Here is a 26,743-nt window from a genome sequence, read left to right on the forward strand (position 1 = left end):
GTCTCCCAGTCTCCCTGCACAACTCCTGCTTGTGTCTCCCAGCCTCCCTGCACAACTCCTGCATGTGTCTGCCAGCCTCCCAGCACAACTCCTGCATGTGTCTCCCAGCCTCCCTGCACAACTCCTGCATGTGTCTCCCAGCCTCCCTGCACAACTCCTGCATGTGCCTCCCAGCCTCCCTGCACAACTCCTGCATGTGTCTCCCAGCCTCCCAGCACAACTCCTGCATGTGTCTCCCAGCCTCCTTGCACAACTCCTGCTTGTGTCTCCCAGCCTCCCTGCACAACTCCTGCATGTGTCTCCCAGCCTCCCTGCACAACTCCTGCATGTGTTTCCCAGCCTCCCTGCACAACTCCTGCTTGTGTCTCCCAGCCTCCCTGCACAACTTCTGCTTGTGCCTCCCAGCCTCCCTGCACAACTCCTGCATGTGCCTCCCAGCCTCCCTGCACAACTCCTGCATGTGTCTCCAAGCCTCTCTGCACAACTCCTGCATGTGAATTCCAGCCTCCCTGCACAACTCCTGCATGTGTCTCCCAGCCTCCCTGCACAACTCCTGCATGTGTCTCCCAGCCTCTCTGCACAACTCCTGCATGTGTCTCCCAGCCTCCCTGCACAACTCCTGCTTGTGTCTCCCAGCCTCCCTGCACAACTCCTGCATGTGTCTGCCAGCCTCCCTGCACAACTCCTGCATGTGTCTCCCAGCCTCCCTGCACAACTCCTGCTTGTGTCTCCCAGCCTCCCTGCACAACTCCTGCATGTGTCTCCCAGCCTCCCTGCACAACTCCTGCATGTGTCTGCCAGCCTCCCTGCTCAACTCCTGCATGTGTCTCCCAGCCTCCCTGCACAACTCCTGCTTGTGTCTCCCAGCCTCCCTGCACAACTCCTGCATGTGTCTCCCAGCCTCCCTGCACAACTCCTGCCTGTGTCTCCCAGCCTCCCTGCACAACTCCTGCATGTGCCTCCCTGCACAGCTCCTGCATGTGTCTCCAATCCTCCCTGCACAACTCCTGCATGTGAATTCCAGCCTCCCTGCACAACTCCTGCATGTGCCTCCCAGCCTCCCTGCACAACTCCTGCATGTGTCTCCAAGCCTCTCTGCACAACTCCTGCATGTGAATTCCAGCCTCCCTGCACAACTCCTGCATGTGTCTCCCAGCCTCTCTGCACAACTCCTGCATGTGTCTCCCAGCCTCCCTGCACAACTCCTGCTTGTGTCTCCCAGTCTCCCTGCACAACTCCTGCTTGTGTCTCCCAGCCTCCCTGCACAACTCCTGCATGTGTCTGCCAGCCTCCCTGTACAACTCCTGCATGTGTCTCCCAGCCTCCCTGCACAACTCCTGCATGTGTCTCCCAGCCTCCCTGCACAACTCCTGCATGTGCCTCCCAGCCTCCCAGCACAACTCCTGCATGTGTCTCCAAGCCTCTCTGCACAACTCCTGCATGTGTCTCCCAGCCTCTCTGCACAACTCCTGCATGTGTCTCCCAGCCTCCCTGCACAACTCCTGCTTGTGTCTCCCAGTCTCCCTGCACAACTCCTGCTTGTGTCTCCCAGCCTCCCTGCACAACTCCTGCATGTGTCTGCCAGCCTCCCAGCACAACTCCTGCATGTGTCTCCCAGCCTCCCTGCACAACTCCTGCATGTGTCTCCCAGCCTCCCTGCACAACTCCTGCATGTGCCTCCCAGCCTCCCTGCACAACTCCTGCATGTGTCTCCCAGCCTCCCAGCACAACTCCTGCATGTGTCTCCCAGCCTCCTTGCACAACTCCTGCTTGTGTCTCCCAGCCTCCCTGCACAACTCCTGCATGTGTCTCCCAGCCTCCCTGCACAACTCCTGCATGTGTCTGCCAGCCTCCCTGCACAACTCCTGCATGTGTCTCCCAGCCTCCCTGCACAACTCCTGCATGTGCCTCCCTGCACAACTCCTGCATGTGTCTCCCAGCCTCCCTGCACAACTCCTGCATGTGTCTCCCAGCCTCCCTGCACAACTCCTGCATGCATTTCCCCATCTCCTGTCTGTGTCTCCCCCCTCTCAGTCCATCTCCTGCCTGTGTCTCCCTGCACATCTCCTGCATGTATCTCCCCATCTCCTGCCTGTTATCTCCCCCTCTCAGTCCATCTCCTGCCTGTGTCTCCCCACTCTCTTCCCAGCTTATACCAGTCTTACTGGAGTAAGAGCATCCGCCAATGGGACCACCATCGCAGGTAACAATACCATATTGAAGGTCACCCTGCTCTAATGAAATGCTCATACTCACCGAGTACCTCGAGCGTCAGGCTGGATCTCCCCCCGTCCACCTCGCAGCTCCACTCTCCCTGGTCATCCTGAGTGAGGCTGAGGATGTGCAGGCCGGCCCCAGATACTGACACTCTGCTGGATGACTGGACGCGGACACCACAGTGAAACCAGCGGAGAGAGGGAGAAGTTTGTTCCGGATCAACAACAGAACATGTCAGGTTGACGGAACTCCTCTCAGGAAGAGGACCACGGGGAGACTGTGTGACTGAAGGAGAAGGTGGTATAAGCATAATAAAAATAAAGATGTAATCATTAGCAATGTCCCCTATCCGGTGTATCTCTGTCATATTTCTCTCATAGGACATACATATTATTTACCCTTTACTGATTTGACTTCTAGGGGTCGATTTGATTAGACCCTCGCTGCGAGTCCGTGTGAGAAAGTGCGGTTATATGCGGCACTTGCAGTAGTTCTGGACTCGAATGTAAAAATTGAAACACACAATTGCGCTATGCACACAGAAATGGCAGCTGTATCACTCGTCCTCTTAAACTAGACACACAAAATCTTTCAAGTTTAAACCACTTTGGCGCCAATCTGAGTTACATGTAATCTCCAACATATCACAACCCCAGTGCATACAAAAATGTCATCCCAATATCTTTTGGTGACAAAATTTTGTAAATACATGAAAAAAAAAATATATATATATATCTATAGATATATATATTGTATTTATAAAAAAAATTCACCACACTATAGGCCTCATCCTCAGTCACACTCAAGTCCGAATATGGTCGCATCTCGTGGGTTTTTAGGAAACTGTCCATGCGTCACATCCGACATACGTAGCCTAAAGCAGCTACGAGTCGTACCCATCTCAGTCGCTCCTCCTTAATGGATGGATGGGAGATACTGGGTGGCGTATATAGGAAAGGTTCCTTGACTGCACACCCTAAATATATATAATGGGAGGTGCTACCTGATGAGACTATTGCAGGCACAGAAACAGACAAATCTCTGGTGCACAACTCCAAATTATTGATAATATTTTTATTTTCATTATCTATATGCAGCTGTGGCTGCTCTTAACTATCTCATTTACACTGCACTTTTCTTACTATGGCGGTGCCCTGGGGCGGCTTAGCTGGGCTAGTTTGGGGGTGTCCTGCACTCTGGATTTGAACCCTAGTATGTTAGGGACCTACCCTAAAGAGGTTACCTGGATATGGTGGGTAGGCCCATAACCTTGGCCAAGATTATGCTAAAAACCTCTATTGATTGCAAAAATTCTATTGCATTTATATATTATTAATAATTTGAAGTTGTGCACCTGAGATTTGTCTGTTTCAGATATCGGGTGGCAAATGGGAGGCGGTTGGACGGTTGAGAAGCTTCCTGTTGGCATGTAACCAGAGTTGCAACCTATTCTGAGTTGTGCGCACGGAGCGTGCACGCCATTTTCAGTTGCATCGTGGTACATGCTTTTTCTCTGGCGGCTGGTGACTGTGCGATCAGAGAGATGCGCATGACGTAGAATGGGACTTATGATCTCTTTAGACGTCCGGACTTGCGACAGCATTACTTGCAACTCAGAATCATGACATATGCACAGAACATCGTTGGACAACCAATATAAAACATTCTCCTTCTTGTAAATCCGATATTTATGCGATAGATAATCTGCAAATCGCCAATCTTATAAGCGATCAATGTGTGATGCCTCCAGGGCCGCCATCAGTGGGGGGACTGCTGGGCCTCGAGTCCCGGGCCCGGAGAGAGTGGAGAGAGAGGGGGGCCCGGTGGCAGCGGCAGCCAGGGATGGTAAAGAGAATAGCTATACATCGCCGGCAGTATTTCAACTATTAGGCGCCGCGGCCGACTGCAAGCCAGCCAGAGCTTGCGGAACGGCATCCAATCAGGAGCGGCCGCTCCTGATTGGCTGCCGGTTCACGAGCTGTGATTGGCTCGCGGCCAGCGCCATAGTTGAAATGCAGTCGGCGATGTATAGCTAGTCTCTCTGCCATTCCTGGCTGCCGCTGCCACCTGGGTCCCCATGTCTTCAACCTGCGCCAGCTGAAGAAAGAAAGGTACTCCTTGACCTTGCCGTGTGCTCCCCCCTAGTCCAGCCTCTCCTTCCCTGCCCCCGTTCCAGCCAGCCTTCCAAGTCTCTCCATAGTACAGCCAGCCTTCCCTGCCTAGTCCCCCCCCAGTCCAGCCAGCCTTCTCTGCCCTGTGCCTTCTCCCCCTAGTACAGCCAGCCTACACCCCCCAAGTCCAGCCAGTGTTCCCTGCCCCCCCCAAGTCCAGCCAGTGTTCCCTGCCCCCCCCCCCAAGTCCAGCCAGCGTTCCCTGTCCCTCCCAGTCCATCTAGCCTGCCATGCCCTCCCCCCCCTCCCCCCTGGTCTAGCCAGCCTTCTCTGCTTTGTGCCTCCCCCCACCCCCCTAGTCCAGCCAGCCCGCCTTTTTCTGCCCCGTTTCCTGCACTTCCCCTTCCTTTTGGCTTTTTATGTGGATCCGGCTTTTTCAGTGTAGGGAAACGTTGATTTCCCTATATTTTAGATTTTTCGAGAATTTTTAAACTGGTTTATAAACCAATTGATGTCCCACCCCCGGTGTAGCTCTGCCCACCTCTGTCCCATCCCCCTGATGTCCCACCCCCGGTGTAGCTCCGCCCACCTCTGTCCCATCCCCCCTGGGGGACCCTGCCTATTTTGACAGTACCGGGCCCCACAATTTCTGATGGCAGCCCTGGATGCCTCATTTGTTCTGTATTGTTTCTAACGCTGAATATCATAGTGATCTGACTATCATATTAGTCATACTTGCCAACTCTCCCTCATTGTCAGGGAGACTCCCTGAAAGAGCAGCAATCTCCCTGTCTCCCTGAAGAGTCTAGCAATCTCCCTCATTTCACCTTACCCCCATTATGACATTGTTATATAAAAGAAAAAACAGAGATATATACATTTAAATGGGATCATTAGTATTATTTCCCTGCATTGGTTATAAGGCACAATGATCCCTATGGCTACATGTATTTTCTGAGAAGTATCAGTGTGTTTTCATCAACAAGTAGATCTTACTAACTGCTTTGGGGCTCATTTACATTTGGATGTAAATCAATTTTATGACACGCCTCTCAGATGTAGCAGGACACGCCCACTTTACCGCCGCGCTCATAGGTGCTGCTTTCGCAATCTCCCTGAAATGCTTTTTCAAAAGTAGGAAAGTATGATATTAGTAGATAAGGCAAAGCCTTAAATTCCACTAACACCTGCACTAAAATCACCTTTCTAAAATAAATAGGGCTTATTAGCTGACTGTCATCGCCATCTGACTGTCTCGGGCTCTGCTGTAACCCACCCTCTCTTTACATTTCTCCCACTCTCTTTCTTTCTTTGCTGTCTGTCTATTTTTTCCTCCGGCAGCCCTTTCCCCCTTCATTCCTCTCTCTAGTCCCCCACCTTCTGTCTTTCTGTGAATCTTTATAACGGTGCTTATGTTTCTTTTGCATAAGGGAAAGTGTGATCCACAAATGTGCGACCCCCATGCTCTTTATTTCACTTTCTCGGTTTTATGGCATTACGCAGCTTCCTAAGTCCCCCCCCCCCCCCCCCTGGCTGTGAGTCACCGGAGACCCCTGTATGATAACAGGATGTGTGCAGTGGGTGTGGAAGAACTTTCTATCTGCAGCGATCTATCTGCCAGAGGCCTATGTTAATACCCACATCGCTGCTATTATTATCATTCATTTGCAGAGGACCCACATATTCCATAGTGATGTACAGTGAGGAGAGAAAGGGCGATTTATAGCTCGGCAGAGTGATTCACCATTTCCACTGCGCCTCACATTCCCCTAATTTCTTTTACTCTCGCAGTGTACCCATGCACTCACCCTGACAGTGACTGAATACATCCTACGGTGCTGCTCTCAGGCTGAAGCAGCCGGAGTAATATGGTGCAATTGTACAATATTTAATGCAGCAGGTGGAATTGCTATCAAATGATTATAACGCTAACGGGGAAGTATCACATCCACCAATGTATAGAAAAGAGAGCAGTTATGTGAGGTGTCCTGAAAAATAGACATAATGGGGGACCTGTAGCTGGAAATGCACAAAAGTAGAATGTGACATTATCAAGCGTGCATGACAAGATAGCGAGTATACATATGATCTCCTGATGAGTATGAATACCAACGGACCATGTGTTCAGTATAGAGTTCCACTGACCATGCTTTCAGTAGAGATACCTAACTGACCATCCTTTCAGTACAGATACCAACTGGCCATGCGATCAGGGGAGATACCCAACTGGCCATGTGATCATGAGAGATACCCAACTGGCCATGTGATCAGTAGAGATACCCTACTGGCCATGTGATCAGGGGAGATACCCAACTGGCCATGTGATCAGGAGAGATACCCAACTGGCCATGCAATCAGGAGAGATACCCAAATGGCCCAGCAATCAGGAGAGATACCCAAATGGCCCAGCGATCAGGACTGATACCCAACTGGCCATGCAATCAGTAGAGATACCCAACTTGCTGTGTGATCAGGGGAGATACCCAACTGGCCATGCGATCAGGACAGATACCCAACTGACCGTGCGATCAGTACAGATACCCAACTGGCCATGTGATCAGGAGACATACCCAACTGGCCCAGCAATCAGGAGAGATACCCAAATGGCCCAGCGATCAGGACCGATACCCAACTGGCCATGTGATCAGGAGAGATACCTAACTGGCCATGCAATCAGGAGAGATACCCAAATGGCCCAGCAATCAGGAGAGATACTAAAATGGCCCAGCGATCAGGACCGATACCCAACTGGCCATGCAATCAGTAGAGATACCCAACTGGCTGTGCGATCAGGGGAGATACCCAACTGGCCATGCGATCAGGACAGATACCCAACTGACCGTGCGATCAGTACAGATACCCAACTGGCCATGTGATCATGAGAGATACCCAACTGGCCCAGTAATCAGGAGAGTTACCCAAATGGCCCAGCGATCAGGACCGATACCCAACTGGCCATGCAATCAGTAGAGATACCCAACTGGCTGTGCGATCAGGGGAGATACCCAACTGGCCATGTTATCAGGAGAGATACCCAAATGGCCCAGCAATCAGAAGAGATACCCAAATGGCCCAGCGATCAGGACAGATACCAAATGGCCTTGTGATCAGTAGAGATACCCAAATGGCCCAGCGATCTGTACAGATACCCAGCTGACCATGCAATCAGTACAGATACCCAACTGACCATGCGATCAAGAGTGACACCCAACTGACGATGCTTTCAGTACAGATACCCAACTGACCATGCGATCAGGAAAGATACCCAACTGGCTGTGCGATCAGAAGAGATACCCAACTGGCGATGTAATCAGTAGAGATTATCAACTGACCATGTGATCAGAAGAGATACCCAACTGGCTGTTCAGTACATATACCCAAATCGGGGTGTGATCAGTAAAGAACCCAACTGGTTGTGTGATCAGTAGAGTAACTCAACTGACCGTGTGATCATCATATGCACACACTGAACATCAGACCCTCGTGGAAATACCCTCAGCATGCACAACCAAAGACCCCCGTGCTCAGTATGATTCAATTCTGATCACAGATCTGTATTTACATTCATCAAACATTTGATCAGCATTCATAACCACCAGCGATCTGGTCAATGTCAAATCTACCACTGATAGAATACACATTCATATCTCCATTTTATGGGGCATTCACTTCAACCAACCACCTAATCATCATTCACAACAGGCAACCAACCAATCTGATAAGTCTGGCTCCACTGACTATCTGCTCAGCGTTGACCCAAACCAACCATCTGATGACATGAGGACATGTGACCGACAGTTGAAGTTTGGCCCATGCTGGTGGTCTTAGTACATGAGCAGGTCATGTAACAAGATAATGTCAATGTCGCCAGCAAATCTACAACTATATGGCTGAAAAAGAACAAAGGATTTGGATTGGCCAAGTCAAAGTCCAGGATTTATCCCCAATGAGATGCTACGGCAGAATCTTACCAGAGATGGGAAATGAAGGCCCTTAAATATCAGTAACCTATAGCAAAGTTGGATGGACCAACATTTCACAAATAAAATGTAAAGTACTGGAGGCTCTACAGGCTCTAAACTCATTTGGGTGCCCCCAGTTTTACACACCTGGCTTCTTGGTGTTGGCTTATTTTTGGTTGAACAAATTAATAACAAAGTAAAATCTGTTATACATTATATGTCATATGATAATAAGTTTATCAAGTTTTAGCACTTGGGGATCTATAGGGCCGCGGTAGCCCCAGACAGCTGAAAGATTTGCCAGGTCTTGCCACATAGGGAAGACTATCTAACCGGGAACTCAACAATACTTGTTCTGTTGCCGCCATATTAGGTGATAGCAGCAGATTTTTTTTTTCAATAGTAAAGAAGTTTTTTTAAAGGAATAATTTACAAATGTTTCAAGTGTTTTTTGTTACGTTTTCTATTTATTATTATTGTTATTGTTGTTATTATTATTATTAGTATTATACTATCTTTATACTTTTACAAACTGAAACTGAACTGAAAGCCAAGGTTCCAGGCGTTTAGATACACTGCGCATGTGTGCGCCAGCCAGCTGGATCCCATATGCGCAGATTCCCTGAGACTGGCCCGTCGAAGCGGTATGTTAACCCTTACCACTCCGGGCCCATATTACAGAGGCAGCCAAGTCTCTCTCAGCTGCCCAGGCAATATTTAATGATAAATCGCACAGTGATGTATAGTCTTAATACACGGTGATAGAAAATTAGACTTCTAACCGCATTTTAGTAAATAGACCCTTTGGTGAGGCCTAAATGACTGTTATGTCCTATGTAAAAACATTAAACGAAGTTTGTCGTTATTTTCACATGACTGTATCTAATTAACAAACAGGGCGTGGTGAAGCAGTGTGTACCTCCACACTGTGCTGTAAGATTACATCTTTACAAAGGCCAGAACACACGAGATTGACACTAAAATAAAGTACAGGAAGCACCTGCAGTAAAAGATTATAGGATCCTCTGATGGGGGAATAAATATTGGGCTGTGGGGTCTTTGGATCTTAAAATCTCATTACCAGAAGCATTATGAATATTATAACTAGATAGATAGATAGATAGATAGATAGATAGATAGATAGATAGATAGATAGATAGATAGATAGACAGACTATATGAACAAAAGTATTTGGCCACACCTGTTAATTATTGAGTTGAGGTGTTTCAATTAGATCTATTGCCACAGGTGTATAAAATGGAATGGGTATTCCCGTCAGCGGCAGCCCGACATGAGCAGAGTTTGAAGCAGCGGAAGCCCGACAGCGCTGGAAATCCCGATCGTGGATAGGTGAGTATCTACTAACCTAACCCCCCTAACCCTAACCCTCCTTAGGGGTGCCTAACCCTAACTTCCCCCCATGTGCCTAACCCTAATCCCCCCTCTAAGTGCCTAACCCTAACCACCCCCTTCCCCGCTGCCTAAACCTAAGTCCCCCGGGGGGGTGCCTAACCCTAAGTCCCCCCCGGGGGTGCCTAACCCTCCCTCCCCCTAGCCTAACCCTCCCGGGGGGGTGCCTAACCCTAAGTCCCCCCCGGGAGCCCTAAACCTAACCCTCCCCCCCCGCGGCTGTCCGCTCGCGGCGCCCGGCATCACTACGTTGGGGAAATGCGGGCGTCTACATCTAGATGCCCGGCATTTCACCCTTGCCGGGATATGACAGTCGGGAAGCCGGCTGCCGGTATTTAGGCAGTCGGCTTCCCGATTGCATACCTATAAAATCATGCACCTATCCATGCAGTCTCCATTTGCAAACATTTGTTTTACAAGAGCTCAGTAACTTCAAGCGTTGTGCTGTGATAGGATGCGTTGTGCTGTGATAGGATGCGTTGTGCTGTGATAGGATGCGTTGTGCAGTGATAGGATGCCACCTTGGCAATAAGACGGTTCGGGAAATTTAATTCCTGCTGGATATTCCACCGTCAACTGTAAATGATATTATTAGAAAGTGGAAGCGTTTATGAACAACAGCAACTCAGCCATGAAGCGGAAGACCACGTAAAATCACAGAGCGGGGTCAACGACTGCTAAGGCGTAAAAGTCGCCAGCGCTTTGCTGATTCCATAGCTCAAGACTGTAAGCACAAAAACTGTGCGGCGGGAGCTTCATGAAATGGGTTTCCATGGCTGAGCAGCTGCATGCAAGCTTATATCAAGTCCAATGCCAAGCGTCGGGTGGAGTGGTGTAAAGCACACAGATACTGGATTGTGGAGCAGTGGTAACGTGCTCTGTGGAGTGACGAATCACTCTTCTCTGGCAGTCAGATGGGCAAGTCTGGGTTTGGCAATTGCCGGGAGAATGTTACCTCCCTGACTGCATTGTGCCAACTGCGAAGTTATGGTGGACGAGGGATAATGGTATGGGGCTGTTTTTCAGGGTTTGGGCTAGGCCCATTATCTCCAGTGAAGGGCAATATTAATGCATCAGCATACCAAGACATTTTGGACAATGCTATGCTTCCAACTTTCTGGTAACAGTTTGGAGAAGGCCCTTTTCTATCCCAACACGACTGTGCCCCAGTGCACACAGCAAAGACTATAAAGACATGGATTGATCAGTTCGGTGTGTAAGAACTTGACTGGCCCGCACAGAGCCCTGACCTCAACCCCATCGAGCACCTTTGGGATGAACTGGACTGGAGATTGCGAGCCAGGCCTTCTCGTCCAACATCAGTGCCTGACCTCATAAATTCCCACAGAAACACTCCAAAATTTTGTGGAAAGCCTTCCAAGCAGAGTGTAAGCTGTTATAGCTGCAAAAGGGGGACCAACTCCATATTAAAGTATATGTATTTGAATACAATGTCATTACAGTTCCTGTTTGTGTAATAGTCAGGCGTCCAAATACTTGTGTCCATATAGTGTGTATATATATATATATATATATATATATATATATATTCACACACAAACACATATATATAATTATAATATCATTATACCTTATTCTTTAGTACAGGGTGACTAAATGCATTGCTTATCTCGCATAATAAATCTATATATTATATATGGTAATATATATCTTAGAGGTGCATACGTTTCATGGTTCGCAGTGTTACAGAACAGTTTTGTTTGCTGTCCCCATATTCTGCCTTCCCGTGGTATATTCCAGCATCCTCCTCCCTCACACCTTTCAGGTGCAATGAAAAGACTCCCAGATCCATCTCAGACTGCTGGAAGATGACACGTGATCTCATTGATTGAAGTATGGAAGTAAGTCCGCTCGAAGGCACCAAGACCACCGTCCTCTTTTTTTTTCTGAGATAGGACAGACCCATGATGGGAGAGAGTGAGAGACATAATGGGAGTTGGAGTAGATGGCAAAAGTTATTATTGAGTGACATATATAAGAGGAGAGGAAGAGTAGCTAAGAAAAATAATTATATGGATGAGGGAGGGAAACAAATACAGGATAGAAACAATCAAAGAGGAGCTAATGCTGAGTAACAGGGACATTGAGGACAGAGTGGGGAGAACAGAGAGCAGGAAGCAGAGTGAGGTTAACAGAGCAGGAGATAGAGAGGGCAGGACTGAGAGCAGGAGGCAGAGAGGGGAGGATTGAGAGCAGGAGGAAGAGGGAAAGCAGGAGGCAGAGAGGGGAGGACTGAGAGCAGGAGGCAGAGGGAGGAAAAGACTGGATGAATAGAGAGCAGGAGGCAGAGTGAGGTTAACAGAGCAGGAGGTAGAGAGGGCAGGACTGAGAGCAGGAGGCAGAGGGAGGAAAAGACTGGATGAATAGAGAGCAGGAGGCAGAGTGAGGAGGAAGGAGAGCAGGTGACAAAGTGGGGAGGATGGAGAGCAGGAGGCAGAGTGAGAAAGAGGGAAAGCAGGAGGCAGTGAGAGCAGGAGGCAGAGTGAGGAAGAAGGAGAACAGGAGGCAGAGAGAGGAGGACTGAGAGCAGGAGGCAGAGGGAAGAAAAGACTGGATGAATAGAGAGCAGGAGGTAGAGTGAGGAGGAAGGATAGCAGGTGACAAAGTGGGGAGGACGGAGAGCAGGAGGCAGAGTGAGGAGAAGGGAGAGCAGGAGGCAGAGTGAGGAGGAAGGCGAGCAGGAGGCAGAGTGAGGGAGAGCAGGAGGCAGAGTGAGGAGGAAGGAGAGCAGGAGGCAGAGTGAGGAGAAGGGAGAGCAGGAGGCAGAGTGAGGAGGAAGGCGAGCAGGAGGCAGAGTGAGGAGGAAGGCGAGCAGGAGGCAGAGTGAGGAGGAAGGAGAGCAGGAGGCAGTGAGAGCAGGAGGCAGAGTGAGGAGAAGGGAGAGCAGGAGGCAGAGTGAGGAGGAAGGAGAGCATGAGGCAAAGTACAGAGGAGGCAGAGTGAGGAGGAAGGCGAGCAGGAGGCACAGTGAGGGAGAGCAGGAGGCAGAGTGAGGAGGAGGGAGAGTGAGGAGAAGGGAGAGCAGGAGGCAGAGTGAGGAGGAAGGAGAGCATGAGGCAAAGTACAGAGGAGGTAGAGTGAGGAGGATGAAGAGCAGGAGGCAGATTGAGGAAGAGGGAGAGCAGGAGGCAGAGTGAGGAAGAGGGAGAAAAGGCAGAGTGAGGGAAAGCAGGAGGCAGACATCTGGAGGTGGAGTAAGGATAAACAGCTGGATATGCAGTCAGGATTAACAGCTGAAGATGTAGCCATAATGGACAGCTGGAGGTGGAGTCAGGATGGACAGCTGGAGATGGAGTCAGGATGGACAGCTGGAGATGGAGTCCTGATGGACAGCAGGAGGTGGAGTAAGGATGGACAGCAGGAGGTGGAGTAAGGATGGACAGCAGGAGGTGGAGTAAGGATGGACAGCTGGAGGTGGAGTCAGGATGGACAGCAGGAGGTGGAGTCAGGATGGACAGCTGGAGGTGGAGTCAGGATGGACAGCTGGAGATGGAATCAGGATGGACAGCAGGAGGTGGAGTCAGGATGGACAGCAGGAGGTGGAGTCAGGATGGACAGCAGGAGGTGGAGTCAGGATGGACAGCAGGAGGTGGAGTAAGGATGGACAGCTAGAGATGGAGTCAGGATGGACAGCAGGAGGTGGAGTCAGGATGGACAGCAGGAGGTGGAGTCAGGATGGACAGCAGGAGGTGGAGTAAGGATGGACAGCTAGAGATGGAGTCAGAATGGACAGCAGGAGGTGGAGTCAGGATGGACAGCAGGAGGTGGAGTCAGGATGGACAGCTGGAGATGGAGTCAGGTTGGACAGCGGGAGGTGGAGTAAGGATGGACAGCTAGAGATGGAGTCAGGTTGGACAGCGGGAGGTGGATTAAGGATTGACAGCTGGAGATGGAGTCAGAATGGGCAGCTGGAGGTGAAGTAAAGATGGACAGCTGGAGATGGAGTAAGAATGGATAGCTAGAGATGGAGTCAGGTTGGACAGCAGGAGGTGGAGTAAGGATGGACAGCTAAAGATGGAGTCAGGTTGGACAGCGGGAGGTGGAGTAAGGATGGATAGCTAGAGATGGAGTAAGGATGGACAGCTGGAGATGGAGTAAGAATGGACAGCTGGAGATGGAGTCAGAATGGACAGCTGGAGATGGAGTAAGAATGGACAGCTGGAGGTGGAGTAAGGATGGACAGCTGGAGATGGAGTAAGAATGGACAGCTAGAGATGGAGTCAGGTTGGACAGCGGGAGGTGGAGTAAGGATGGATAGCTAGAGATGGAGTAAGGATGGACAGCTGGAGATGGAGTAAGAATGGACAGCTGGAGATGGAGTCAGAATGGACAGCTGGAGATGGAGTCAGAATGGACAGCTGGAGATGGAGTCAGAATGGATAGCTGGAGGTGGAGTAAGGATGGACAGCTGGAGGTGGAGTAAGGATGTAGGAAAATAGGTTAAAAAAGGGAAATACATTAACCAGAAAAAAATTAAATAATGCAAGAAATAGATTAAAAAAAGAAGGTAAATAAATAGTAGAGACAACAGGACGATAATACTTATATAGAAAGGCTAAATGAGAACAATCAAAAATAGCCAGATTCAGCTCATATGTAATATATTGTGTCAGTCAGAGCAACAAAGTGCCCAATAATTACCCATTCTCCTTCTGCCAGCGCATAGAACCTGCTGGGTATTTAGACCGACGCCCAGTGTCCAGCAAATCCTTGGTCATGTTACATGGAAGTGTTACCTGGCCACCCACAAAGCCGGTGACACACACAGAACATACTGCAGGAGAAATAGTGAGTACATGAGAGACGTACGGAAGTATGAGAAGATCATTACATATATATTCGTACAGATAGGTAATATCTCTCTCACACACAGACAGATCTGTGCAGCCAACATACTCAGATATGGGAATTATCCATACAGAGGTCATCTGAAGCTAGTGCTACTGCTCATTAGTGGAGACATATTAGTCTATATCAGTTTGAGATATGTTATTTCAAATGAACCACATCCTAACCACAGTGACAGAAAGGCTGAAGCCGTGACAGCTGGGAATAGCAGCACAGCAATATTATAGCACAATGCACAATGAGCAGTGCGTTAATAAGGCAGAGGCACAACTAGAGGTGACAATAATATTCTTAAAGAATAACGGGAGATGGAAATCTGGCATTAAATATATTCACATTAACTCTTCCACATTTTACTAAACCCTGGGAACGAGAGATGGGTGAGGATTTGGGGGAAGAAATATTCTCCTTAGCTCCCACCAGCTCACCTAGTTCCTGCATTGTAGAAACTCAATACAAGCTGATATCCCCATGGTACAGGTGCCCAGATACCCTCTGCAAGATAGGGATTGGTGTCCCCCATATTTGGCCAGCACTGCTCTAATGCTCACAGGAGCCCATGACCTCCTCGTAGGCCTCTTTTATGTTAACCTGGGCTCTCTGGGGCTTCAGGCCTTTGGCGCTGACCCTGGCTTTTGTCCCGACCTGGTCACTAGCTTCGGCTACGGCCTTATATTTTCTTGCCCATGCCCAAAGGTAAGGTGATGATTATTGCTGTGGAATTTGGTTTAGTATTGCATTAAGATGTTTTTGTTATCATACATCTGCCTCTAGGAGAGTCACTTTATGGTAGCCCTGTATACATTTATCTTTATATGCTGGTTTTGGTGGATGCCAGACGTGTCCGTCCTTCCTTACTCCCTTCCTCCCTTCCATCCTTCCGTCCTTCCCTCCTTCCTCCCTTCCTTCTTTCCTCCTTTCCTTCCTTCCTACCTTCCTCTTCCTTCCTCCCTCCCTTCCTTTCTTCCTTCCTCTTCCTTCCTTCCTTCCTTCCTCCCTTCCTTCTTTCCTTCCTTCCCACCTTCCTCTTCCTTACTTCCTTCCTCCTCCTTCCTTCCTTCCTTCCTTCCTTCCTTCCTTCCTTCCTTCCTTCCTTCCTTCCTACCTTCCTTTTCCTTCCTCTTCCTTCCTTCCTACCTTCCTCTTCCTTCTTCATTTGTTATGTACTCCTCACTTTAATTTATTCCTCCTTTCTTTTTGTTGTCCTTTTTTCTCTTTTTTATTTTATTTATTGTTTTTCAGGTCTTTATATTTTACTCGGGTTATCCGACAATGTTATTTTTGTCGGTTTTTCTATGATTACTGTATTGTCCGTTGTACTTGATATTTCTTGCTAAACATTTTATATGTCGTATCTTCTTTTGTTTTTGAGCTATTTGTTCTTTCTGTTTTTTTTGTTTTGTTATTAACCCAATAAAAATCTGTTGAACTAAATATATAAATAATACCATAGTGACAGACTGTTACTTGCTATACTGATATAAAATAAATAAATAATGGGCCTATGTACTAAGAATTGCGGAAGTACCACAATTTTTTTCAATGTGCATTGGCGGGCGGGGATAATAATTTTTTTTGCATGATTATCCCATGCTATGCACTAAATGGAACTTTCAGGGACAGCGGTAGCGATAACGTCTGTCCCTGCGAGTTACATTCCAGGGGTAACGGAGGAACTTTAAAATTTTTTAGAAAGACCGCAGTCTCCTCCTGGGAAACTGACACTGTGCATGCGCACAGTGTCAGTCTCCGAAGGCTGCGGGAGATGGATCGCTCATCTCAAAATATGCCTCCATAGGCATAAGGTGGTTTACAGCATCTGAGGATGGAATAAACCACCGGGACCAAACACTGCAAAGCTTCACTTTTCAGGGTTTGGTACATAGGGGTGAGACTGCAGTCCTCATTGATATTAGTGGGGACAGCCGTCTTCAGCAGTCGTGATAATTTATGGAAAACCTGCCTGATTGAATAGCTACGACCACTATATAGTATATTTAGATAAACAAAATACATATTATAAACATTAATACTCATTGAAGTAAAGACAATTGTGAATTAAGAAAGAACATTGTCACTGACCAATATGTGTGTTTGTTCGTGTGTATATATATATATATATATATATATATATATATACAGGTTGAGTCTCCCATATCCAAAATGCTTGGGACCAGGGGCATTTTGGATAACGGAATATTCCGTATTTTGGAATATTTGCATATCGTAATGAAATACCTTGGGAGTGGGGCCCCAATATACACAAATAATGTATTTATGTGTTGTATACACCTTATACACACAGTCTGCAGGTAATTTTTTACAATATTTTCAATTATTTTGTGGCTCAAACAAAGTTTGTGTACAGAAATGAAATTCATTTATGTTTCATATACACCTTATACACACAGCCTGAAGGTAACTTTATACAATATGTTTAATAATTTGTGCCTTAGACAAAGTTTGTGTACTTTGAACCATTAAAAATCAAAGGTTTCATTATCTCAGTCATGCCAAAATTATTCCGTATTTCGGAATATTCCGTATTTCGGAATATTTGGATATGGGAGACTCAACCTGTATATATATATATATATATATATATATATAATTATATATATATATATATATATATATATATATAATTATCATTAAATTAGTGTGGAACATATGGAACATCAGCAACATCTTATATCTACAGATTCTTATCTCACAATTATGGATGAGAAGTAATGATAGAGACAATGGCAATAATTAGAATACATCAGTACAGCAATATAATTGGACATGAGAACGGGGAGAAAAGAAATACATTTGCAGTTGCATGGTACGGACATGAATAGGGAGAGACATTTAGGTTGATCCCACTAGAAGGTAACAGAGTGAGATCAAATAGTCAGAGAATATATCACAGCAAGTAACGAGACCATTAGTATAATGATGTAACATTATGTTATAGCTAATATATGTTCCACCTCCTAACGAGAAGAGACAGAACATACACAGATATATTCCTGAGTATACAGTGATTATAAAGATATTACAGGTTGAGTCTCCTCTCCCATATCCAAATATTCCGAAATACGGATTGTTTTTAGCATGACTGATATAGCTTTCTGTTTTTAGCTTTCTGATGGTTCAATGTACACAAACGTTGTTTAAAGCACAAAATTATTACAATTATTGTTTAAAATAACCTTCAGGCTGTGTGTATAAGGTGTATATGAAACATTAATTAATTTCATGTATGTACACAATGAGCCACAAAATTATTGAAAATATAGTATAAAATGACCTGCAAGCTGTGTGTATAAAGTGTATATCACACATAAATGCATTCTGTGTTTAGATTTGGGTCCCATTCCCAAGATATTTCAGTATGATATGTAAATATTCCAAAATACGGAATATCCGATATTCAAAATACCCCTGGTCCCAAGCATTTTGGAATATGGGAGACTCAACCTGTAATATTATATAATAAACAGTCAGTACTAGTAGTTAAGGAATAGGACTAATGAACATGAGTAAATAAATATAAAGATAAATAATACTAATTTATTTAAATTGATACCTGAATTACTAAATAATACAAGGAGACATCCAACCACTTTTTAAACTTTTTTCTTTTTCTTTAATCTACATTTCTATATAACTACTCTAATATATTTTGCTTGCTTCTAATATCCACTCACTCAAGAGATTATTATTATTTTTATTATTATTATTATTATTATTATTATGAAGAAGAAGAAGAAGAAGAAGAAGAAGAAGGTATATTTTAAATTGAATAAAGTCTCAGACACTTTTTGTAGACTAAGGGCCTTATTCAATTTGGAGTGAAAAGTCAGTTTCGGCGATACTTTTCACCGATGACGTCATTTTCGCCGATTTCATTTATCCCCGTATTCAATTAGTCCGACTTTTCGCCTGTGCGAAAAGTGAATGCATTAGACCTGGCGAAAAAGTTTTGCCTATGAATAGGTGGCGAGAAAAAGTGCAGAATTGGAGTTTTGGGGTGCAGACTTGCCAAAGTCACCCTGCATCCCTTGGACAGTTCCCTAAAGGTAAACTGTGTCAAAAATTTTTTAAAGTACCTTAGGACACCCCCAAAAAGTACTTTCGTTTTGGGGGCAGAAAAAACAAAAGTTGGGGTACAAAGTTAAAAACTATCGCTATAGACTCCAGGGGGATCCCCAAGTATGCCCCAGGTATTTTTCTTTATTGCAGGCGTTTGCGGCAGGTGGATTTTTCACGGTTTTTAAAACTTCACTTTACCAACTTCAAAATATACTAGTACCCATTCTCATGTACCCCAAATTTGATGGGACTACTTTTTTGCAAGAAAACCCCTCCTAAATGCTATTCTTCACCACCTTCTTAAAAACGCAAAACAGCACCTATTGAGACCGTTTAAAGACCCCACATACCTTTAGCAGGGCTATACGGGGGTATCCAGAGTGATCCCTCATGTCAGTGCATCTTTTGGGGGGTGTCAGGCTGATTTCCCCAAAACTGACAGAACTTTTCGCCGATTTCAGTTTCGCCGGGTCCCGTTTTCGCCGATTCCAAATTGAATACGGGGATAAGCGGGACGAGCGCGATACTTTTTCGCACCCAAAACCCACGATGATGGCGAAAAGTCTGGCAACTGACTTTTCACTCCAAATTGAATACGGGCCTTAGGGGCTTATTTCTGAAAGTAATTTCTGTTAACACTGGACACCTAATACCGTTCACACTATCAACACTGGACACCTAATACTGTGCACACTATCAACACTGGACACCTAATACTGTGCACACTATCAACACTGGACACCTAATACTGTGCACACTATCAACACTGGACACCTAATACTGTGCGCACTATCAACACTGGACACCTAATACTGTGCGCACTATCAACACTGGACACCTAATACCGTGCACACTGTCAACACTGGACACCTAATACCGTGCACACTATCAACACTGGACACCTAATACTGTGCACACTATCAACACTGGACACCTAATACTGTGCACACTATTAACACTGGACACCTAATACTGTGCACACTATCAACACTGGACACCTAATACTGTGCACACTATCAACACTGGACACCTAATACTGTGCACACTATCAACACTGGACACCTAATACTGTGCACACTATCAACACTGGACACCTAATACTGTGCACACTATCAACACTGGACACCTAATACTGTGCACACTATCAACACTGGACACCTAATACTGTGCACACTATCAACACTGGACACCTAATACTGTGCACACCATCAACACTGGACACCTAATACCGTGCACACTGTCAACACTGGACACTTAATACTGTGCACACTATCAACACTGGACACCTAATACTGTGCACACTATTAACACTGGACACCTAATACTGTGCACACTGTCAACACTGGACACCTAATACTGTGCACACTATCAACACTGGACACCTATTACCGTGCATACTATCAACACTGGACACCTCATACCGTGCACACTATTAACACTGGACACCTAATACTGTGCACACTGTCAACACTGGACACCTAATACTGTGCAAACTATTAACACTGGACACCTAATACTGTGCACACTATCAACACTGGACACCTAATACTGTGCACACTATCAACACTGGACACCTAATACTGTGCGCACTATCAACACTGGACACCTAATACTGTGCACACTATCAACACTGGACACCTCATACCGTGCACACTATCAACACTGGACACCTAATACTGTGCATACTATCAACACTGGACACCTCATACCGTGCACACTATCAACACTGGACACCTAATACTGTGCACACTATTAACACTTGACACCTAATACTGTGCACACTGTCAACACTGGACACCTAATACTGTGCACACTATTAACACTTGACACCTAATACTGTGCACACTATCAACACTGGACACCTAATACTGTGCACACCATCAACACTGGACACCTAATACCGTGCACACTGTCAACACTGGACACTTAATACTGTGCACACTATCAACACTGGACACCTAATACTGTGCACACTATTAACACTGGACACCTAATACTGTGCACACTGTCAACACTGGACACCTAATACTGTGCACACTATCAACACTGGACACCTATTACCGTGCATACTATCAACACTGGACACCTCATACCGTGCACACTATTAACACTGGACACCTAATACTGTGCAAACTATTAACACTGGACACCTAATACTGTGCACACTATCAACACTGGACACCTAATACTGTGCAAACTATTAACACTGGACACCTAATACTGTGCACACTATTAACACTGGACACCTAATACCGTGCACACTGTCAACACTGGACACTTAATACTGTGCACACTATTAACACTGGACACCTAATACTGTGCACACTGTCAACACTGGACACCTAATACTGTGCACACTATCAACACTGGACACCTATTACCGTGCATACTATCAACACTGGACACCTCATACCGTGCACACTATTAACACTGGACACCTAATACTGTGCAAACTATTAACACTGGACACCTAATACTGTGCACACTATCAACACTGGACACCTAATACTGTGCAAACTATTAACACTGGACACCTAATACTGTGCACACTATTAACACTGGACACCTAATACCGTGCACACTGTCAACACTGGACACCTAATACTGTGCAAACTATTAACACTGGACACCTAATACTGTGCACACTATCAACACTGGACACCTAATACTGTGCAAACTATTAACACTGGACACCTAATACTGTGCACACTATTAACACTGGACACCTAATACCGTGCACACTGTCAACACTGGACACCTAATACTGTGCACACTATTAACACTGGACACCTAATACTGTGCACACTATTAACACTTGACACCTAATACTGTGCACACCATCAACACTGGACACCTAATACCGTGCACACTGTCAACACTGGACACCTAATACCGTGCACACTATCAACACTGGACACCTAATACCGTGCACACTATCAACACTGGACACCTAATACTGTGCGCACTATCAACACTGGACACCTAATACTGTGCACACTATCAACACTGGACACCTCATACCGTGCACACTATCAACACTGGACACCTAATACTGTGCATACTATCAACACTGGACACCTCATACCGTGCACACTATCAACACTGGACACCTAATACTGTGCACACTATTAACACTTGACACCTAATACTGTGCACACTGTCAACACTGGACACCTAATACTGTGCACACTATTAACACTTGACACCTAATACTGTGCACACTATTAACACTGGACACCTAATACTGTGCACACTATTAACACTGGACACCTAATACTGTGCACACTGTCAACACTGGACACCTAATACTGTGCACACTATTAACACTTGACACCTAATACTGTGCACACTGTCAACACTGGACACCTAATACTGTGCACACTATTAACACTTGACACCTAATACTGTGCACACCATCAACACTGGACACCTAATACCGTGCACACTGTCAACACTGGACACCTAATACCGTGCACACTATTAACACTTGACACCTAATACTGTGCACACCATCAACACTGGACACCTAATACCGTGCACACTGTCAACACTGGACACCTAATACCGTGCACACTATCAACACTGGACACCTAATACTGTGCACACTATCAACACTGGACACCTAATACTGTGCACACTATCAACACTGGACACCTAATACTGTGCACACCATCAACACTGGACACCTAATACTGTGCACACTATCAACACTGGACACCTAATACTGTGCACACTATCAACACTGGACACCTAATACTGTGCACACTATCAACACTGGACACCTAATACTGTGCACACTATCAACACTGGACACCTAATACTGTGCGCACTATCAACACTGGACACCTAATACTGTGCATACTATCAACACTGGACACCTCATACCGTGCACACTATCAACACTGGACACCTAATACTGTGCACACTATTAACACTTGACACCTAATACTGTGCACACTGTCAACACTGGACACCTAATACTGTGCACACTATTAACACTTGACACCTAATACTGTGCACACTATTAACACTGGACACCTAATACTGTGCACACTATTAACACTGGACACCTAATACTGTGCACACTGTCAACACTGGACACCTAATACTGTGCACACTATTAACACTTGACACCTAATACTGTGCACACTGTCAACACTGGACACCTAATACTGTGCACACTATTAACACTTGACACCTAATACTGTGCACACCATCAACACTGGACACCTAATACCGTGCACACTGTCAACACTGGACACCTAATACCGTGCACACTATCAACACTGGACACCTAATACTGTGCACACTATCAACACTGGACACCTAATACTGTGCACACTATCAACACTGGACACCTAATACTGTGCACACCATCAACACTGGACACCTAATACTGTGCACACTATCAACACTGGACACCTAATACTGTGCACACTATCAACACTGGACACCTAATACTGTGCACACTATCAACACTGGACACCTAATACTGTGCACACTGTCAACACTGGACACCTAATACTGTGCACACTATCAACACTGGACACCTATTACCGTGCATACTATCAACACTGGACACCTCATACCGTGCACACTATTAACACTGGACACCTAATACTGTGCACACTGTCAACACTGGACACCTAATACTGTGCAAACTATTAACACTGGACACCTAATACTGTGCGCACTATCAACACTGGACACCTAATACTGTGCACACTATCAACACTGGACACCTAATACTGTGCGCACTATCAACACTGGACACCTAATACTGTGCACACTATCAACACTGGACACCTCATACCGTGCACACTATCAACACTGGACACCTAATACTGTGCATACTATCAACACTGGACACCTCATACCGTGCACACTATCAACACTGGACACCTAATACTGTGCACACTGTCAACACTGGACACCTAATACTGTGCACACTATTAACACTTGACACCTAATACTGTGCACACTATCAACACTGGACACCTAATACTGTGCACACCATCAACACTGGACACCTAATACCGTGCACACTGTCAACACTGGACACTTAATACTGTGCACACTATCAACACTGGACACCTAATACTGTGCACACTATTAACACTGGACACCTAATACTGTGCACACTGTCAACACTGGACACCTAATACTGTGCACACTATCAACACTGGACACCTATTACCGTGCATACTATCAACACTGGACACCTCATACCGTGCACACTATTAACACTGGACACCTAATACTGTGCAAACTATTAACACTGGACACCTAATACTGTGCACACTATTAACACTGGACACCTAATACCGTGCACACTATCAACACTGGACACCTAATACCGTGCACACTATCAACACTGGACACCTAATACTGTGCGCACTATCAACACTGGACACCTAATACTGTGCACACTATCAACACTGGACACCTCATACCGTGCACACTATCAACACTGGACACCTAATACTGTGCATACTATCAACACTGGACACCTCATACCGTGCACACTATCAACACTGGACACCTAATACTGTGCACACTATTAACACTTGACACCTAATACTGTGCACACTATTAACACTGGACACCTAATACTGTGCACACTATTAACACTGGACACCTAATACTGTGCACACTGTCAACACTGGACACCTAATACTGTGCACACTATTAACACTTGACACCTAATACTGTGCACACTGTCAACACTGGACACCTAATACTGTGCACACTATTAACACTTGACACCTAATACTGTGCACACCATCAACACTGGACACCTAATACCGTGCACACTGTCAACACTGGACACCTAATACCGTGCACACTATCAACACTGGACACCTAATACTGTGCACACTATCAACACTGGACACCTAATACTGTGCACACTATCAACACTGGACACCTAATACTGTGCACACTATCAACACTGGACACCTAATACTGTGCACACTATCAACACTGGACACCTAATACTGTGCACACTGTCAGCACTGGACACCTTATACTGTGCACACTGTCAGCACTGACTGGGCACCTAATACCGTGCACACTGTCAGCACTGGGCACCCCATTTCTTACCTGTGCCTAAGGTGGAGAGCAGTAAGAGGCAGAGATGTCTCACATACATGTCTGTATCACACAGAACCTGCCAGTGCTGCCATCTCCCCTCTTATATATATATATACTACGTACATGTGTGTGTGTGTGTGTGTGTGTGTGTCACACGTCATATGCAGATTGTGCTGACTTTCTTCCCGCCGGTGAGTGCACTCAGCTGAGAAGTGACACTGACTCTCTGTGAGACCGTTCAGCACTGGAAAATATACGTCTCTGCCTGCTGTCTCTGACTGTCTCTGCTAATGGAAAATGTGAAACTGCTGTTTACTAGAGATGGAGGAATAATGAGACACTACAGGCACTATCTCTAACATAGCGGTTCTTGAGAAACTGTGAGAGACTGTGGCTCTCCAGTCATCCTGGTACTACAAGTCCCAGCATGCCATGTCAGCCTAAACTTTATTATTGAAATAACTGAGCATGCCAGCTTTCTGACTTTGAAACTGACCCCTGAAATACGTGTCTGCTGGAATGGAGTCACGCATCACCTTACAGCGTACGTGTGTGCTCTGCTCCGGGAGACTCACCAATTTTAGGAAGCCTCCTGGGAAAGAGAGGGACACTTAGTAACTTTTACTGATGATAGAGATGGCCACTGTTTGGCGGCAGGAAAATAGCGTCACTTAGCCCACCTCCATGCCACAATAAAGTGAACTGCGGCAACACACAGAGGAGGAGGGGCTACGCAGACGCGATTTGCAGAGAATCTCGTCATCACGTCCCCATCTCGCCTATTTAACTAGGCAATGGCCAGGGTGCAGGAGGGTACCCGGCTCTTCCGGGACTCCAAGAGACTGCACGAATATTGGGGAGATCCCTGGACGCACCTGGAGAGTGGGCACGTATGGAGATGGGCATCTTACCGGAACAATATGAAAAATCCTATTGGATCCCTCTTGGGAGAAGTCTTTGGTAAGAAGCCCATACACTTCAATTATGCAATTATACATGGCGTTGCCTATGGAGAACAAGATCCGTACAGTTCCACTTTCCGGAGATGGATTCATATGGGGAATGCAGACAAACCTCTGAAAACGGCATTTACTAGGGTCTGACCACATTTTTGAGGATAGTGCATCCCGGCCAAGATGCTCCTAGTAATGTGCTTTCCTGTATAAAGCGTGGGGAAATTATAAGGCAAGGCCCGGGTTACAGCAGCTCCTAGGGTATGTGCAAAATATGTTCTTTCCATGGAGAAAAATGCTCTGTGTCCGCACTGCTATATAGGGAACCCCCCACGCACACACACACACTTCCCCAGAACATCTACTGTAGCCCTTGTAGCACATAGTAATAGTAGTCTCATACTTACATGTGGGCTCAAAGCTGGGGGAGGTAGTTGGCATCCCAGCGGCCGGTCATAATCCCGGCACCGGAATCCCGACAGCAGATGGAATCCTGGCTCCAGAATCCTGAACCTTAGGGGGGGTTTCTTGGGTTAGGGTTAGGCTGCGGGAGGGGAGGTTAAGGGTTGGGGTTAGGGTTAGGCACTAGGGGGAGGTTAGAGTTAGACTGCGCGAGGGGAGGGTAAGGATTAGGCTGCAGGAAAGGTGGGTTAGGGCTTAAGGTACTTTTTTTTCCTTTTTTTTTATTAGTGGAATGGAAAGTCAATTTATGCACTTTAAGCTATATTATTCTGCACACACATGTGAGAGTGATAAACTAACAACCAGGGGCGTTTCTAGAGAGGAGGGGGCCCGTGTGCAGTCTCCGACACGGGCCCCCTCCTCTCTGTCCGGCGGCCGGCAGCGCACTGAGCTGTGCGCGGCCAGCGCCGGAGCTATAGACTCTGGGCACTTGAGTGCGCCCAGAGTCTTTAAAGTGTGCACAGGTCAGGCAATGCGCAAACGACGGGAAAATGGCTGCGGTGGCCATTTTCCAGTCATTTTTAGAGCGCCGGACCCCCGCTCCGACGTGGGACTCCGGAGAGGATGTGTGGTGCTGGGCCGCCCT

General features: G+C 46.4%; 1 protein-coding gene across 1 annotated transcript in view; it reads right to left on the minus strand.

Annotated features, from left to right (window-relative positions):
* LAG3 (lymphocyte activating 3) overlaps positions 1 to 15,725 on the minus strand; it is a 36,168-nt gene extending 20,443 nt beyond the window's left edge. Inside the window, exons 1-4 of the mRNA XM_088480928.1 lie at positions 15,707 to 15,725; positions 14,363 to 14,495; positions 11,387 to 11,607; positions 2,259 to 2,502 (exon numbers count right to left, since the gene is read on the minus strand). Of these exons, the coding sequence (XP_088337054.1) occupies positions 2,259 to 2,502; positions 11,387 to 11,607; positions 14,363 to 14,495; positions 15,707 to 15,725 (617 nt within the window). The remainder of the gene's footprint in view (positions 1 to 2,258; positions 2,503 to 11,386; positions 11,608 to 14,362; positions 14,496 to 15,706) is intronic.
* Between the last annotated feature and the right edge of the window lie 11,018 nt (positions 15,726 to 26,743).

This window comes from Taudactylus pleione, unplaced genomic scaffold (assembly GCF_031769625.1).
Source record: "Taudactylus pleione unplaced genomic scaffold, aTauple2 ptg000258l, whole genome shotgun sequence".
NCBI lineage: Eukaryota > Metazoa > Chordata > Amphibia > Anura > Myobatrachidae > Taudactylus > Taudactylus pleione.